Raw genomic sequence first — 16,723 nt, 5'->3', positions numbered from 1 at the left:
CTATCCAAAACAAAACACTAATACATGGGATTGAATTCTTTAAATTTTGACATGCCATAAAAGCACTCAATTTTGGAAATAGGATTACACCATTTGATGATGTTTCAATGTGAACAGAATGACACATTAAGTAATGGTTGCTCTAAAAATGGAGACATACTAGCACTTACTTTTGGAAATAAAGTAGTTCTTTACATTATTGATTAATGTTGTTTTAATCTAATCGTAAGGGACATTACTACACAATGCTCTACAAATGAATGGGCAAATATGTAGCATTTGTTTAGGATATTAATACTTTATGAGCACAAGAAGACACCCAAAGTGTTGGAAAGATGATAGATGAATCAATGTGGAATATAAAGCTCAATTATTTGATGACTACATGTGGCTGTGCCACTTTTGGCTTGCCTCTAATGTACAACCATATATTGTTGCACATGGATTGTGTAGTTTTTGCTTTCTATGCATCATTGCATTTTAGGTGTGTGAGTGTGTCACTTCTCGATGCGTGGCCACAAAGTGATGTTGAGTGCTCCACTTCCAAATGCAAACCACTAGTGTCCAATAATCATGTGTGATGTTTTGTTGTGAAGAGTCATGTGGAATTCTTTGTCCTTCTTTCCAAAATTTCCGATATGATTACTACCATTATTTTGTAAAAGTTTTGTAGATCATGCAAGTCACTTGTCCCTAACCTCTCTAACATTGTCTTTGCTTTTGCTTCCCTGTCTTCTTGATGACACAATCTCTCAAAGAGCTTTGAGGAATTACAAATGGTTGCTCCTACTTGTTCAAGCCTCTTCTTTTGTTGTGCACTTTGAACTACATTTGTTGACTGCACAAAATAAGAAATAGAAGTATGTCATAATTCCATCCATGGAAAACCCGACATGCTCTAGCATTTTTAGGAATGGATGTCCAAGCCACACTATTGAACAAAAAACAATGGACCCATGCAATTTATGAACATAGAGTTGAAATATAGTGAAAATCTTAACTACACTATTCTTAAATGAAAGTATAGTGTTGCCTATCCCCTTCACAACAATTAACTTTGTTTAATTATCTTAAATATCCTAGTAATAAGTTTAGCACACAAATGCTACTACTTGATGTGAACAAGACAATTCCTTTCCAATGTAAATCTCATGATTACAAAAGTTTTAGTCATTCCCATGAGGGATGCCTATTACCCTAGGTGCTTGTGATCCGCCATTGTACTAGGCTAGGCAATGTGGTGGCTCTCTTGCAAAAGCTCATGATGTTTCTTGGAGTTTCGACAGTGGTATTCATTACAATGGAAGATGTCTAAGGCTTAAGGCCACACCATGGTCATTGACTTTGATTTTTTCTATAAGAATAGCAGAGTTAGCTTCAAGTGGCACAATCTTTTAACTTTCATTCCCTTAATGCTAGGCTTCATGATGAAAGTCTAGTAAGGTTTCAATGTGGCACTATCCTAAAACCTATTGTGCTATGTAAAAGTTTTTTTACATTTGCCCATGTGGGAAAAGGAGGTCTTTTCCCTTCAAGTTTTTATTGATATTGTCCAACATCATGAGCTTTTGGAGGTACACCAGGGCCAACTAGGTATGTGGTCATCACTACCATGCATAAATAAGCTCATGATGTTGTTGTAATAGACAATGTGGGAGTCACACTGGGAATTTGTCTAAAACTCATTGTGATAGTAGGTACTGCTGACATTTTATACAAAACTATGTGAAAGTAAAAGGGAAGCAAGAGTCAGATGGAAGTTATATATTACACAATGTTGTGCAACATAAGGAGGGGCAGGATCAATGGATTACAGACCTGCAGAAATTTTGCTCCAGCTTCAAGGCATTTGGTGTCATTGGACTGCAAGCTCTGCAAGTCTGTCATGTACTGCAAGCCTTCTTGCAGGCTCTTGTTCCTCTTCAGATGCAGCCGCTCCTCATACAAATCCTTGGCAAAGGAGAAGCTGCGCACAAGCTTCATCCGTTGCTTCTCCAATGTACCATCCAGATTGGTCCTCTTCTCCTCTGGCCGTGAGCCCAGCAGGTCCTTTTGATATGCTATTACTGCTGTCACAAACTCCTGCAGATGATGCAATCAAACATTACTTATCCCTGAATCTGAGATTAAGACCACCAACTAGTAAGGATTTTAATACCAGTCGTCTACTAGCTGATGAGAATTATCAAAGCTATCTGAGGATTTTATCACGACTTGTCTAATACCTGATGAGATCAACAGAGCTAAGTAAGGATTTTATACCAGTTGCCTAATACCTGATAAGATGATCAAGGCTTAAAGATTACAGTACCACTTGATGAGATTAAGAAAGCTGACTGTGGATTTTAGAAATCAGGTAACGAATACCTTCATAACAGCATTTGGGACACTACTAGCTCCCATCTCAATTACCTGCTCCTACCTCAATAGCTCAATATTATGAAAACCTTCCTGTTCCAACAAGCATGGAGTGCTTCAGATCAACCTTCTAGGTCAGCCAGCAACAGCAGGGACCACCTTGTCTGGCTTGGGATGCTGCACAATGCATTGCTTACTGACTTTACTTGATGCATTGAGTGATGCAGCTTACATACTATTCACCTGTTATATTACTTCTGCAGGCTCACTCCAATTAGCAGCTAAAAGGTTTTAATCCATCGTGATCTAAAAGTGTTTACCTGATAAGCTTTTACACATCCTGGATAGTCGAAGACAGTCTCATGAACTGAGCATGCACCATGGTCTTCAGCAACATCATGCTCATGCCTCATGCGCTCTGGATGGAATTGCAAGCCCACAAGGAACTTGCCCTCTTCTGGTTTGTACACATCGGGATCATAAAATGCCTCAATCAGGCCACAAGGTGAAAATGCCATTGGGCTAAACCTTGATGCCAGCCTTCTGACTCCCTAAAAGTACACACATGCGTCAGTGAATTTGCAGAATACAGTGACACCTCAATTAATCTTAAGTTACCACACACAGAGAGAGCAATATGAATTTCGATTACCTGATGATGGTAGCTATTGACATTGAGCTGCATGCTGGTTTGGAGAGAATCCTGAAACCAATCATGCAATGGAGTGCCCTCAATGACATTTATGGGGTGTCGGTGTCCATCATAATCTTCATAATTCATGTGCTTTACATACACGCCTCCCTTTTGAGCTAATTCCCTTTCCACATCCTGCATCAGACTCATGATTCATCAGTGATTGATAGACTCACAGGGCACCAAAGTACATGCAAGAATAGAATGCAAATTGTAAGACATTTTGAACATGGAATGAGTAACATACATCATCACACACCTGATACAATGACCCTCCAGAAGCAACATTCAAAATCTGTGATCCCCTGCATATTCCCAGATATGGTATCTTCCTCTCAAGACAACGCTTGGCAAGCTGCATTTCTATGGAGTCTTTCTGCTTGTCTATGGAGCTATCACTACTATGAAGATTCTTAATTGCTTCTAATTCCTCTGCTGTCAGGCTTGATGAGCCACTCTCATACAAGGCAGGATCGACATCCTCTCCTTCACAGAGGAGGACACCATGAATTGGTTCAAAGCTGTCCAAGAGCAGATGCAGCCCACTGACCCGAGGCACGATGATAGGAACTGCACCATACTTGACAATCAAGTCAAGGTGGTATTCACCTGCAAGAGATATGAAGAGGTTTGTTATGTCTAAGTCCTGGGATCCAATTAGCCTACAGGGAAAATTGCAACCTGTGCAAGCGATACATTATACCATCACATCCACAGCAGTATAGCACTGTAAATTAAAAAGTTGTCAGCAAAGAAGTGGATTAAGCATGCATACGTCATGAAAACATGGTAGGGTGAATATACCATGCCTAAGACTTAGGTCCTTGCTTACTATTGAAGCACTAATTTTGATAAGTGCATGCAGATCAGACCAGCTACTAAAGCATCAATAACAGTACTGGCATCATTTTCAAATGTCTCGAGTGGTAATGGAGTAGGATGCCCTAACAAGCTACAATTTAGTAAAAATGCACAGATCACTCAGAAGTCATGCATACTATGACAGGTAGACTGATGGAACATATGAATTAGGATTGCAAGTGAGCAGGTTCTGAGAGCAACACTAGTGACTCACCAACAAAGTCTACAAATTTGTTCTTGCGAACGGTTCTGCGTGAGACGATGAGTACGCGAGGGAGAACCAAAGCAAGTTTCTGATCAGGGGTCTCTTGATCAGTAGCTGAATTATATGACAATGGAGATTGAGCATCCATGAAAGTATCTAGTAATCTGATTCTTCTTCTTCTTCTTCTTCTTCTCCCCCTCCTGTAGATGATATATATTGAATTCCACAATGCTTCTGAAGTAGACTAGAGTTTGAGTCCGATAATCCTCCCAATACATGGCAGCACCCTTTTTATAGGAAATCAATGAATCCCATAACCGACTGCAGCCGACCAGGAAATTGCCTGAGAAAGAAAATTTACATATCAATGCAGGAACGAGGCGATGATCAAATTTCAAATCAAGGGCTTCGTTAATTATTTGTGAAATGTAAACAGAATTCGAAGAAAGAAAGGCAGCGATGATCAAATTTTCAGATAAAAAATGCAGTCGAGGCAGTGGCGATGATCTTTTGATTGCCGATCAGTTTGTGCGCCAGAATTCCTTATAATTTGCGCATCGTCGAAGAGACACTAATCTGAAAGTACGAATGATGGTGTAATCGAGTAATGGGTGTCTAGTATCGAATCGATTATACTAATCATCAATAGGGGGCTTTCATATTCAAGCACTTTCTAGTCATGGGTCCTGTCAATGGAGTAATGGATTCTCCTTCTACAAGGTCCCAGACCCACATAGATGCCAATCGCCATGCTTTCCCTGGGAGCTTGGGTCTCCTGAATTTATACAATTTGCCCTTTGCGGTTCATGAATTAGATGGTCTCACTGTCATGCTGTTATGTTCATAAGTTACATTTGCACAGTATACTTTTTGGTCATGTGGATTCTCGAGTAATAGAGTCACCCAGCACCATTTAGAGCGGCTGTTAAGGCGTCTGTATGGGTAGCATAAGAAGCCAAGTTCAGTTTCCAGGGATGGGCTTGTGGATTTCAAGCTCTACTTGTATAGGGCGTTGTGAGGATATCTAATAACTTGCCATAAAATGGCATTGCATTTAAATAAAATTGAATAGAGTCCAAACCTAGTCACAATGAGTGTACCCATGCTTATTAGAGCCACACCATGCCCAAGTTAATGGCCCAATCATAATGGGCATACCCACTCCTATTAGAGCCGCACCATGCCCAAGTCTATTGAGTTGGGTATGTAGAATCTTGGAGTAAAAGTATAGCCATCACATGCAATAAAACTTGCCCTAGACCCCACCTATGCCAACTACGGGAGAGAGACTCTACGAGGAGAGGGAGCCATTTAGAAGACAAAAAGAGAGGCGAGACAAAGTAGACTTGATGAGAGAGAACAAATTATGCACCGATACATAACCACCCTATCTTTTGAACTCCAACTAGCGGTGGAGTGCCTCCATTTTTGGAGGTAATCCATGAACTTCAAAAGTTCTGACACATAGGTTAAGAGTGCTTAATTAAACCATCCATATGTTGTTAACTTTAACTACACATACTTGTGGAAGTAAAATTTATCTAGGTGCATCTTGGCTCTTATGGACAACAAGATTTAGTCTTGCTCCTCTTCCATACGGGCCGCCAATTGCCAGCTAGTATCAAGTCATCTAGTTGCAACTAATGAGGACCATGTGCCGTTCCTTGGCCCACTAGCCATCTTGAGACCAAGTGAAGCTAATATAAAAGGTGTTGTTGTCGTGCCTTATCCTTTGATTCATCTATTCCTCAATGTTTCCAAATGTATAGAGATCCTCCATGTTTCCCAACGCATTAAGCTCTTCCCTATTCCAATTTTTCTTACTACCACACCATGCATTGCCACTCTCTTGGTTGAGGAAGATCCCTCAAAACAAAATATTGAACAACTTTCAAGCCTAGTATGGGAAGGGGATAGATATTTGAGCTACATGGGACCATTATTTTGTTATATAGGGGTGATTTTCCTTAAAGAAGGGGAAGGAGAATCCTAGTCCAATTTTACTACGACGCATGAAGAAGATACTTGCATTATTATACTGATGGTATGCTATCGGCACTAAGAATACACATTTCTAGTAATTGCGGGTTTTCATAAATGCCCAGGGAGTCATGAAAAAGAAGAGTTTATTGGATACATATTGAAAGGGCACTAGTATATTGCCCGGGGAGTCCACCTTACAGAACATGCAAGGTGTATGAACATGATGCTCAAGTCATAGGGCTCCAACCTAAAACTATAATTGAAAAAAATACAAAAATATAGTGTGGCTATTATCGAAATTATGATCATCTTCATCTTGGATAGACAAGCTTTGTTGCGCTTCCTAATCTTGAAGAAGGCGAGTAAACTTGGCCAAATTGTGATGTACGAGATCAATTTGTTATCGAAGGGCAATCTCTAAAACAAGAGATTCAACATTCATTTCTTCTGTGTTAGAAGGCTTTGTAATCTTCAATAAATAATAAGTTTGGTGGAGGAATAAATTGATAAATAAATCTACAAATATGTGGCTTGTGGATAAGCTTCAAGAGCAATAAGAATCTTTGAAATATCCTTTGGAATAGTGATTTCAAAGGAACAACAGCTTGCTAGCAAATTTCTACTAACGTCTTTAACAAAGAGCTCTTCGTAGTTGAATTTGAATGAAGGAGGGAAAATAAATGTAGGAATGTGAGCAGGGCTGTGATTACTATTTAGTATCAACCCTTTTCTATGCAAAAACAGTAGCTTGAGAGGCCTCACTACATGCTAACACAAGACTTCAGTGCCCTGCATAAGAACAATGCTTAGGGAAAGGGTGATAATAACATTAGTGGGAAATGGGGTTTAATGTAATGCCCCCCCCCCCCCCCCCCCCCAAAAAAAAAAAACATACGGGCACTCTTTGGCAAGGGTTTAAGGAATCTTTTAAAAGATTCTAAGCTTATAATAAGCTTTGTCTTGATAAACTTGGAAGCTTACTTGGTGCGCAGATCAGATGTTGTATGCGCGCGTAGTGAATGCCAGAAGGTCCCCAAGAATAAAGAACTCTACAAAACATTCATAAAAAGTAAAAGAGAATTTGCACGACATGAGACAAAAAGACAAATTGGGTGCAATTTTTTTCCATGCCTTATGTGAGCGTTTCACAAGGCATGTATTTATAAGTTTATTTATCTTTTAGCTAAAAAATAGCCCACTTTACAAATAGCATGCTTTTGGCTTTTGTGCTTGCTTTTGCCCAAATATAGAGTAAGGTGTTTGGGCATCCAAAAGGGCTGTGCCCAAATACAAATATCAAATAATGAAATATTTGACCGAGTGCCTATGCGCATATAAGATAATAAATGTTTTGTCAAGTGCTTTAATAAATAAGCATACTTAAATAAATGTTTGCGCCACGCCTTTAGTGATAAGGCACGCACCCATCAAAAATAGTAATTTTTCTAGGCATTTGGATTCACGTCATCTCTCGGTGGTACCCAACGCCATCGCCATTTGCTCTACACATCAATTGAAGCATTCACAATTATTAGAAAATAATAAAATAAAGCCCAACAAAAGTGAATACCTGGTAGTCTTCAACTACAAAATAATTAAATAGGTTGGAATCCTATCCTAACCTTAATTTAATTCAAGTGCACACTCTAAAATCATATACGTCCATTAATTTGATATGTATTTTATGGAATCACCCACATGCACATTAAATTAATTTGACGCCCGAAAAGGACATGTGTCCCCATCAACTTCTCCTACAAGGAATCCACCTTGTGTACAAGTCTCGAAAAATAAATAGTTTTATGGAATCCACTGAAAAATCTCATGGAATCTACCATGGAATATGCCTCCTGGCATCATACCCCCGGGGTGGGATAGCAATTGTCCTCAATTGCTATCAGCTCAATGTGGAAAGAGCAGTGAGGGATAAGCACTTAGGTTGCGGGCGTGCATCCATTGGGTCTCTTCAACAAGATGATTTTTAAATTTAATTAAATATCTAGAATATCAATGGCCAATTCTAATGGTCATAAAGTCAGTGTCTAGAATAGTTTCAGGTTCAAGGATTTCAGTAACCATACATAATCACTAGCATTGAAACTCATGGCTTTTCTTTTCTTATTAGCTTGTTTAGTGTATGATTGCTAGGCTTTCACAATCATATCTTTAACTTAAGCAAAAATAGTAGCATGTATATTGGCAATATCATCAGCAGCTTTAACTTTGTTCGACAATGATGCAATAGGTGTAGGCAATCTATGTCCATAAATGATTTCAAAAGGTGCTTTATGAGTAGCTGTGTGCGGTGTATTATTGTATGTTAACTGAAGTAGATATAAATGTGTATCCCATGTTTATGGTTTTAAAATTGTGTATGCATGCAAAAGATCTAGAATTGTACTATTAGTAGCTTATGTTTGCCCATTGGTTTTAGGATGGAATGCAGATGAGAAATCAATCTTAGTACCCAAATTAGCAAACAAAGTAGTCCAAAAATTATTATAAAATCTAGAATCACGAACAGAAATAATAACTTTTGGCAAATCATGGTTAGTGAAAACAATCTTCAAGAACAATTGTGCAGCTTGAGATGCAGTTAATATTTTCTTGCATGGTAGAAAGTATGCTTGTTTACTAAATTGATCTACTATAGTCCAAATCATATCATGATTAGCTTGTGTATTAGGCAAACCAGTTATAAAATCCATTGGAATATGTTCCCATGGATGGTCAGGAATCGGTAAAGGCATTAATAAACTATATTACTTACCATGGTATCACTTGACTCTTTGGCAAATTAAACACTCACAAACAAAGTTAGGAACATTAGATTCCATTTGCGGCTAGTAAAAATCTTTAATCAATATTCTTAAAGTGGAAATAATACCTCTATATCCTTGATATGGAGGACAATGAATTTCGTGCAACACAAATGATCTGAATTGAACAACGACACACAATCTTTTCTCATAAAACATAAATCCATCGGAATAAGTCAAAGAATCAATTGGAATCCAATTGTTAGCAACTAATTTGTTCCAAATAAGCTTGAAAACTGGGGTCATGGTCATAGATATCCTTCATAGGAGTAAGGGAATCACAATATAGAATGGAAATATTATGGATACTTAGTCTTCTACTCAATGCATCGGCAACAATATTTTCTCTTCCTAGTTGATATTGGATAAGTGGAAAAAAACTTTGCATGAAAGCAGCCCATTTAATATGATGGCTAGAAATTTTTGGCTAACTAAGGAGATGTTTGATACTTTACTAGTCAGTTTTAATCATAAATTCGGATCCCATCAGATTATGTTTCCATTGATGTAAAGCTAACAATTATTTATCATAGGTGGAATACTTCAATTCAAAAGGTTTAAGTTTGCAACTAGAATAGGCTATGGGATGTGAATCTTGTATGAGGACAGCTCTTATTCTTGATCCGCTAGCATCAGTGACTACTAAACACAATATTAGTGAGTTTGGGAATCTCTCAATTTCCATTTTTTGAATACTAAAAAGGCGGCACCTGGATAACATGCCCATAAGTTTCTCAAAACTATACGATATGACCTATCATTGGAAAACACTTGAAAAATGGAATCTATTGAGCTATAGAGCGCTCGATTTGGAGTTATAGTGTTCAAGTTATGACAAATCCAAAGATTTGACCATGTGTCCCAAACTTATGGAAAATTCCCATATTCCCAAATATCCTGTTACTAGGAAGAATGGTCGATTAAAATCATGTAATTTCAAGACACGTGCATGTATTAAAGCATGTTTCAACAAATCAAAAGACTTTTGCTGGTTGTCGACCAATGATACACAACACCTTTCTTTAACAATTTTATTAAAGGCAATGCAAGCAATGAAAAAGTTCTCACAAATTTTCTATAAAAGCTAGCAAGGCCTAAGAAAGAACGTAACTCATGCACATTTTTAGGGATTGGCCAATTCAAAATTACCTCTATCTTTTTAGAATTAATGCGAATACCATCAGAAAAAACAATGTGACCTAAGTATTCAATCTGGGTTTGGAAAAATTCACTCTTGTCAGGGTTAGCATACAATTGATTCTCTTTCAACAATTTGAAAACCAAAGATAGATGTTCACAATGCTCATTCTCACTCTTACTGAAAACCAATATATCATCAAAGAAAACAATCACACAATTCTAATACTTCAAAAATATATAACTCATCATACAAATGAATGTAGCTGGTGCATTGGTCAAACTGAAAGGCATAACAAGAAATTCATAATAATCAAACTGAGTTCTAAATGTAGTCTTAAAAATGTTGGGTGTATCCAATCGTACTTGATGATATCCAAATTTGAGATCTATCTTGCAAAAAATAGTGGCTCCTTGTAGTTTATCCATGAGGTCATCTACCCTAGGGATTGATTGGATATCTATTCTTAACAGTGATCTTGTTTAAGGCGCAATAGTCAATGCACATCCTATAGGTATTATTTTTCTTCTTAACTAATAGAACAGGTGCATCAAAAGGAGAACTATTGGGCCTAATGAGTCCTTGGTTCAACAGTTCTTCAACTTGTATTTGGATTTCTTTCTGTTCAATCTAATTGTGTCTATAAGGTGCTTTACATGGTAGTTGAGAACTTGGGATTAAATCTATTCTTAGGACATGTAGGTGGTAAACCAGGTGGTAGATCAACAGTGCAAAACAATATTTAAATTGTGAAAGAAATTGTGCATGCCTAGGATGCATCTGATTTTTCTTAGCTTCAATTTTATTCACCCATACTAAATATGATTTATTACATTTTCTCTGTTGGGGGTAAAGGTGCCTCCACCTAGCCACTCATGTATTACTACACTGACAGTCACCGCCACTACACACTACAGGTGGTGGGCGCCCATCACCATCACTTTATTCTTTATTCTTTTAGTGACAATTTGAATAAAGGAAGGCCCGGTCACACATTGTGACTGTTGGAGTTCCCATTTCTTGTCTCTCTCTTTCTTGCTCTTGCTCTCCCGCCATAGCTCTCGAGTGCAAGCTTCGATCCTTCTCACCTTTCAACTGGTATCAAAGCATGGATTCCTGACTCTTGAGCTTGGCTCGTGGCATTCTCAACTTTCCATTGACTTCCCACTCGCATTGGGTCTCCTTCCCGGGCCATAGCTCATTCTCTTGAGCTCCCGTCACTCCCCGGCTTCCCGATCTTCTTCCCAGCCTATTGAGGCACCATCAGGGCATTACCATTGAGGTATTGCTTCATTATTTCAGACTTTTATTTCAGTCCATAGGTCTAGGCAAACAGGACATCCACCATTGAAGCTTCCAATCTTCATATCTCTTTGCCCCCGGTTATGGGTTGCTAGAGACTTATTCCCAGGCCCCTTTGGCTCATGTTTGAGCCCTCCAACCACTCCAGATTTGCCACGTGGACTAGCAGGACCAGCACCAACCCCACACAAATTTGCACCTGTTTTTTGGACAGTCACATAGTCAGCCACTTCAGCTCCAGCTCCAACCTGGCATTCAACACTTGTTCGAGCTACATTTCGGGCTTCTTGCACATGTATGGATGCTTGGCAATGATCCTTTGAGATTAGGCATTGGTTGGTGCCTGAAAATAATGTTTTAGGACTATTATAAACAGTCCACAGACATTTGATGCTAGTGCTACATTCACAGTTTATGCCTATGCTTGTTTGGGTATGACTACATAACCAGTTTGATGCCTATTGTATCCCGATTGATTGGGGGATTGAAGCTACATGTAATGCTATGATTTTGGCCTGATTGTGGAGTTGGAAATACTCATTTTATAACAGAAAATGCATGTTGAATACTCTTGGACTGAAGCTATCTTTCATGCTTTGACATATGCCTATTGGTTCTAGGTGTATGTCTTGGGTTATGCTATGATGTATTGATCATTGACAGATGACTTCGAGCTTGTCATTGGATCCAGATGCTTTTGGAAGCTTGAGCTTATTTCAGCCCGCACTTATTGACATTGGTCTATGCTTGACAGTGGTCAGTGCTTTGACAGTTATATGCTATTTGGGTACACGCTTACCCGATGCCTACGACTTGATGCATTTGTCTTGGCACAGTGTACCATGTACTTGTTGAGCTTTAGTACTCTCTGAAGACTTGGATTGGATTCTCATTTGCTATTCCAAAATTTTGTATTGGATGTCATTTTGGTGGTCAGAGATATTTATTGGGATGTATGTCTTGCTTATGGATGCTACCTACAGTTGCCTTGTAGGCGTCATGCTCTTGGGATGCTATTGAGACATTGTCTTGGTTACTTGTCTTTGGCACTTTGACTTGGTTTGATTGAGCTGTTGAGCTCATTTATCCGCTTCGTGTGCCAGTGGGAGCATCTTGTATGCTTGATCGACATTGAGTAGGAGGTTTATGCTATTTTGAGCATTTTGCATATACTTGAGACTTTGGGATCTCTTACACTTACATGTTGCATGGTTCATGCAAGCACTGATATCTTGGAGTTGCTTTTGACTTGAGCTTGGGATTTGCACTCTTATGAGCACATACTGGTGTCAAGTCTTGCCAGTGTTATGTATACTTTGCCCTACTATCCAAGGGATATGCCTACTCACTAATGGATGCTTTGGTGACATGTTTGGGTGTTTGCTCAAGGTCTTGATGACTTTTTGGTGCTGATTTATGCCCGTTTATGGCTGGTCATATCTTGGTTGTCATTTATTGACTTGGTACAGTGATTTGGTCAGAAATTGACTCTCACAGTACCCTGCTGTCATTTATTACAGCAAGCATATAACTTCGGACTGACATGGATTTTTCATGCTAAAATATTTTGAAATGCTATACTTTCACTAATACTTGGTGGGCAACAGCTTTAGTTACACTTTTCTTGCCATTTTCTCTCGATTTTAGTGATTTTTTGGTCATTTTCTACAGTAAACAACAAGTAGTTTTGAACTTTCTACAGTCTTCCAGCCTGCATTATGGCGAGTTCATCCACTGATCATGCTATTTTCAACATCACTAAGCTTGATGGTATGTATTACTCTTATTGGAAGAGCCAGATTTGGTAGGTGTTGGTGCAGAAATCGCAGATCAAACCATTGAGCTTCAACGGGCAACCGCCTGCAACTATGCCAGATGAGGAATGATTTGAGCTTGATGAGTTATGCAAGTCCACTATTGTATTATCTCTCACAAGAAAGGTTCATTACAATGTATTTGAGGAAGAACAGAGTGCATGGTAGTTGTGGGATAAAAGCAAGAATCTCTATGACAAGAAAAGTCCAGCGAGTCAGATGTATTGGCTGAAGCAGCTTATGGATCTGCGCATGAAAGAATGTGACTATGTCTCCTCACTTGAGCCAGTTCCATGCTATACTCAAGAACTTGACTTCGTAGGACATCACTTTTGCAGAGGATATCCTTCCTCTTTTCTTGCTTGGTACTCTTAATGAGTCATGGGATGTATTCCGCACTGCATTACGTGCCTCTACTACTACGTTGAAACTATCTTATGTTGAGAGTGCTCTTCTATAGGAAGAGGTTAACCGTGAGAATTTGGATGCCTCTCGTGTGTCGCATGCTATGACAGTTAGAGGCAAGAATGATGGGTATGGAAAACATGGCAGTGGCAGTGGCCATGGACGAGATTCTCAGAAATCTTGGTCCAAGTCTTGTGGGAAGTCACGTAGCAAATCCCGTGGCAGGAATGTAGATGTTACTTGTTACCATTGTGGGAAAAAGGGCCATATTAGGCCACAATGCCATGAACCACGCAATGAAAGGCGCAAGGATAAGGGGAAAGAAAAAGTGCAGAATAAGTCTTCTAATTGCAGCATAGTGCGTGCAAAGTCGAGTGTTAAAATTGAAGAGATCAATGTTATGCAGCCTGAGGATGTTGATGATGATGATTATATCCTTGCAGCTTCTTCTAGTGCTTCGCAAATGACTGAGATACACTCTATGTATGCACACTGTTGGCTCTTGGACTCAGGTGCATCCTTTCATGTGACACCTTGCCGAGAGTGGTTTTATTCATATCGTACTGTTTCGGGTTCTGTGCGTTTGGGTGATGACAAATCTCTTCATATTGTGGGCATTGGTGATGTTACGCTGTAGTTTCCTTCTGGCAGCAGTTTTGTTATGCAAGATGTACGTCATGTGAAAGGTGACAAGGATCGAAGCTTGCACTCGAGAGCTATGGCGGGAGAGCAAGAGCAAGAAAGAGAGAGACAAAATGGGAAATCCAATAGTCGCAATGTGTGACTAGGCCTTCCTTTATTTAAACTGTCACTAAAAGAATAAAGAATAAAGAATAAAGTGACCATGACGGGCGTCCGCCACCTGTAGTATGCAGTGGTGGTGACTGTTAGTGTAGTAATACACGGGCGGCTAGGCGGAGGCTCCTTTACCCCCAACAACCTCCCACTTAAAGGCGAATCTACCCTAGTGAGGAGTGAAAAGAAAAAAAATGAAAAAGATAGTACAACATGTACACATGTACAACATGATGAGGAAAGACGTCATCTTATCCCACGCCCATCAACCTCCTGAGGAAGGGAAAGCGCTCTGTAGAGAGGCTTTTCGTGAGCAGATCTGCAGGATTTTGGTCAATCGAGATCTTGACAAGGTCAACAGACTTGCCCTCAACGACCCCACGTATGAAGTGATACCTCACCTCAATGTGTTTTGTCTTTGCATGGAAGACCAGATTCTTGGCTAACTGAATAGCACTCATAGAATCCGAATGCAGTGTAGGGATAGCATCAATACCAAGGTCAGCAACCAAACAACCCAACCAAATGGCCTCCTTGCAAGCCTCAGTGGTGGCTGCAACATACTCGGCCTTTGTAGTAGAAAGGGCCGTGCAGTTCTGTACCCTGGACATCCAAGAAACAACACCTCCAATATAGGTGAATACATAGCCGAAAGTGGACTTCCTACTATCTGCATGTCCTGCATAATCAGAGTCAGTGTACCCCACGACTCTTGTATCCTGGCTACCATAGCATATGCACATATCTGCAGTGCTCTTCAGGTACCTCATGATACCCTTCACTGCATCCCAATGCTTGTTGCATTCCCTTGAGTAGTTGGACATTGACTTGGATTTTTACGTTACGACTTGGATTTTTCCATTACGACCTTGGATGCTATTGAGGCATTGTCTTGGTTACCTATCTTTGGTACTTTGACTTAGTTTGCTTGAGTTGTTGAGCTTGTTTATCCACCTTTTGAGCCAGTGGGAGCATCTTGTATGCTTGACCGACATTGAACAGGAGATTTATGCTATTTGAGCATTTTGCAGATACTTGAGACTTTGGGATCTCTTACACTTACATGTTGCATGGTTCATGCAAGCACTGATATCTTGGAATTGCTTTTGACCTGAGCTTGGGCTTTGCACTCTTGTGAGCATACACCTACTAGTGTCAGGTCTTGCCAGTGCTATGTATACTTTGCCCTATTGTCCAGGGGGTATGCCTACTCACTGACGGATGCTTTGGTGACATGGTTGGGTGTTTGCTCAGGGTCTTGATGACTGTTTGGTGTTAATTTATGTCCATTTATGGTTGGTCATGTCTTGGTTGTCATTTATTGACTTGGTGTAGTGATTTGGTCAGAAATTGACTCTCACAGTATCATGTTGTCATTTATAATAGCAAGCATATAACTTCGGACTGACATGGATTTTTCATGCTGAAATATTTTGAAATGATGTACTTTCACTAGTACTTGATGGGCAATAGCTTTGGTTACACTTTTCTCACGATTTTCTCTCGATTTTGGTGATTTTTTGGTCATTTTCTACAGTAAACAGCAAGCAGTTTTGAGCTGTCCACAGTCTTCTAGCTTGCATTATGGCGAGTTCGTCCACTGACCATGCTATTTTCAACATCATTAAGCTTGATGGTACGAATTACTCTTATTGGAAGAGTCAGATTTGGTAGGTATTGGTGCAGAAATCAAAGATCAAACCATTGAGGTTCAGCGGGCAGCCGCCTGCAACTATGCCAGATGAGGAATGGTTTGAGCTTGATGAGTTATGCAAGTCCACTATTGTATTATCTCTCATAGAACATGTTCATTACAATGTATTGGAGGAAGAACAGAGAACATGGCAGTTGTGGGATAAAATCAAGAATCTCTATGACAAGAAAAGTCCAGCGAGTCAGATGTATTAGCTGAAGTAACTTATGGATCTACGCATGAAGGAGAATGTGACCATGTTTGCTCACTTGAGCCAGTTCCATGCTATACTCAAGAACTTGACTTCGTAGGACATCACTTTTGCAGAGGATGTCACTCCTCTTTTCTTGCTTGGTACTCTTAATGAGTCACGGGATGTACTCCGCACTGCATTATGTGCCTCTACTGCTACCTTGAAATTATCTGATGTTGAGAGTGCTCTTCTGCAGGAAGAGGTTAATCGTAAGAATTTGGATGCCTCTCGTGTGTCGCATGCTATGACAGTTAGAGGCATGAATGATGGATATGGAAAGCATGGCAGTGAGAGTGGCCGTGGACAGGATTCTCAGAAATCTCGTTCCAAGTCTCGTGGGAAGTCACGTAGCAAATCCCGTGGTAGGAATGCAGATGTTACTTGTCACCATTGTGGGAAAAAG

The 16,723-nt window shown here is 39.7% G+C and overlaps 1 protein-coding gene across 1 annotated transcript; it reads right to left on the bottom strand.

Moving 5' to 3' along the window:
* Positions 1–358: 358 nt before the first annotated feature.
* Positions 359–4,854, bottom strand: LOC148027103 (putative glutamine amidotransferase GAT1_2.1). The gene is made up of 6 exons (XM_087690573.1): positions 4,128–4,854; positions 3,312–3,661; positions 3,011–3,187; positions 2,679–2,909; positions 1,819–2,082; positions 359–838 (listed from the first exon to the last, which is right to left on the bottom strand). Exons 1-6 carry the CDS (start codon positions 4,264–4,266, stop codon positions 599–601), a joined length of 1,401 nt encoding a protein of 466 aa, XP_087546699.1. The 5' UTR covers positions 4,267–4,854; the 3' UTR covers positions 359–598.
* Positions 4,855–16,723: the final 11,869 nt, after the last annotated feature.

Source organism: Lygodium microphyllum, chromosome 13 (assembly GCF_053477565.2).
Source record: "Lygodium microphyllum isolate KBCC chromosome 13, Lygodium_microphyllum_v1.1.10, whole genome shotgun sequence".
Taxonomy (NCBI): domain Eukaryota; kingdom Viridiplantae; phylum Streptophyta; class Polypodiopsida; order Schizaeales; family Lygodiaceae; genus Lygodium; species Lygodium microphyllum.
Note: the sequence above shows the minus strand (reverse complement) of the source record. Positions and strands in the feature narration are given on the sequence as shown.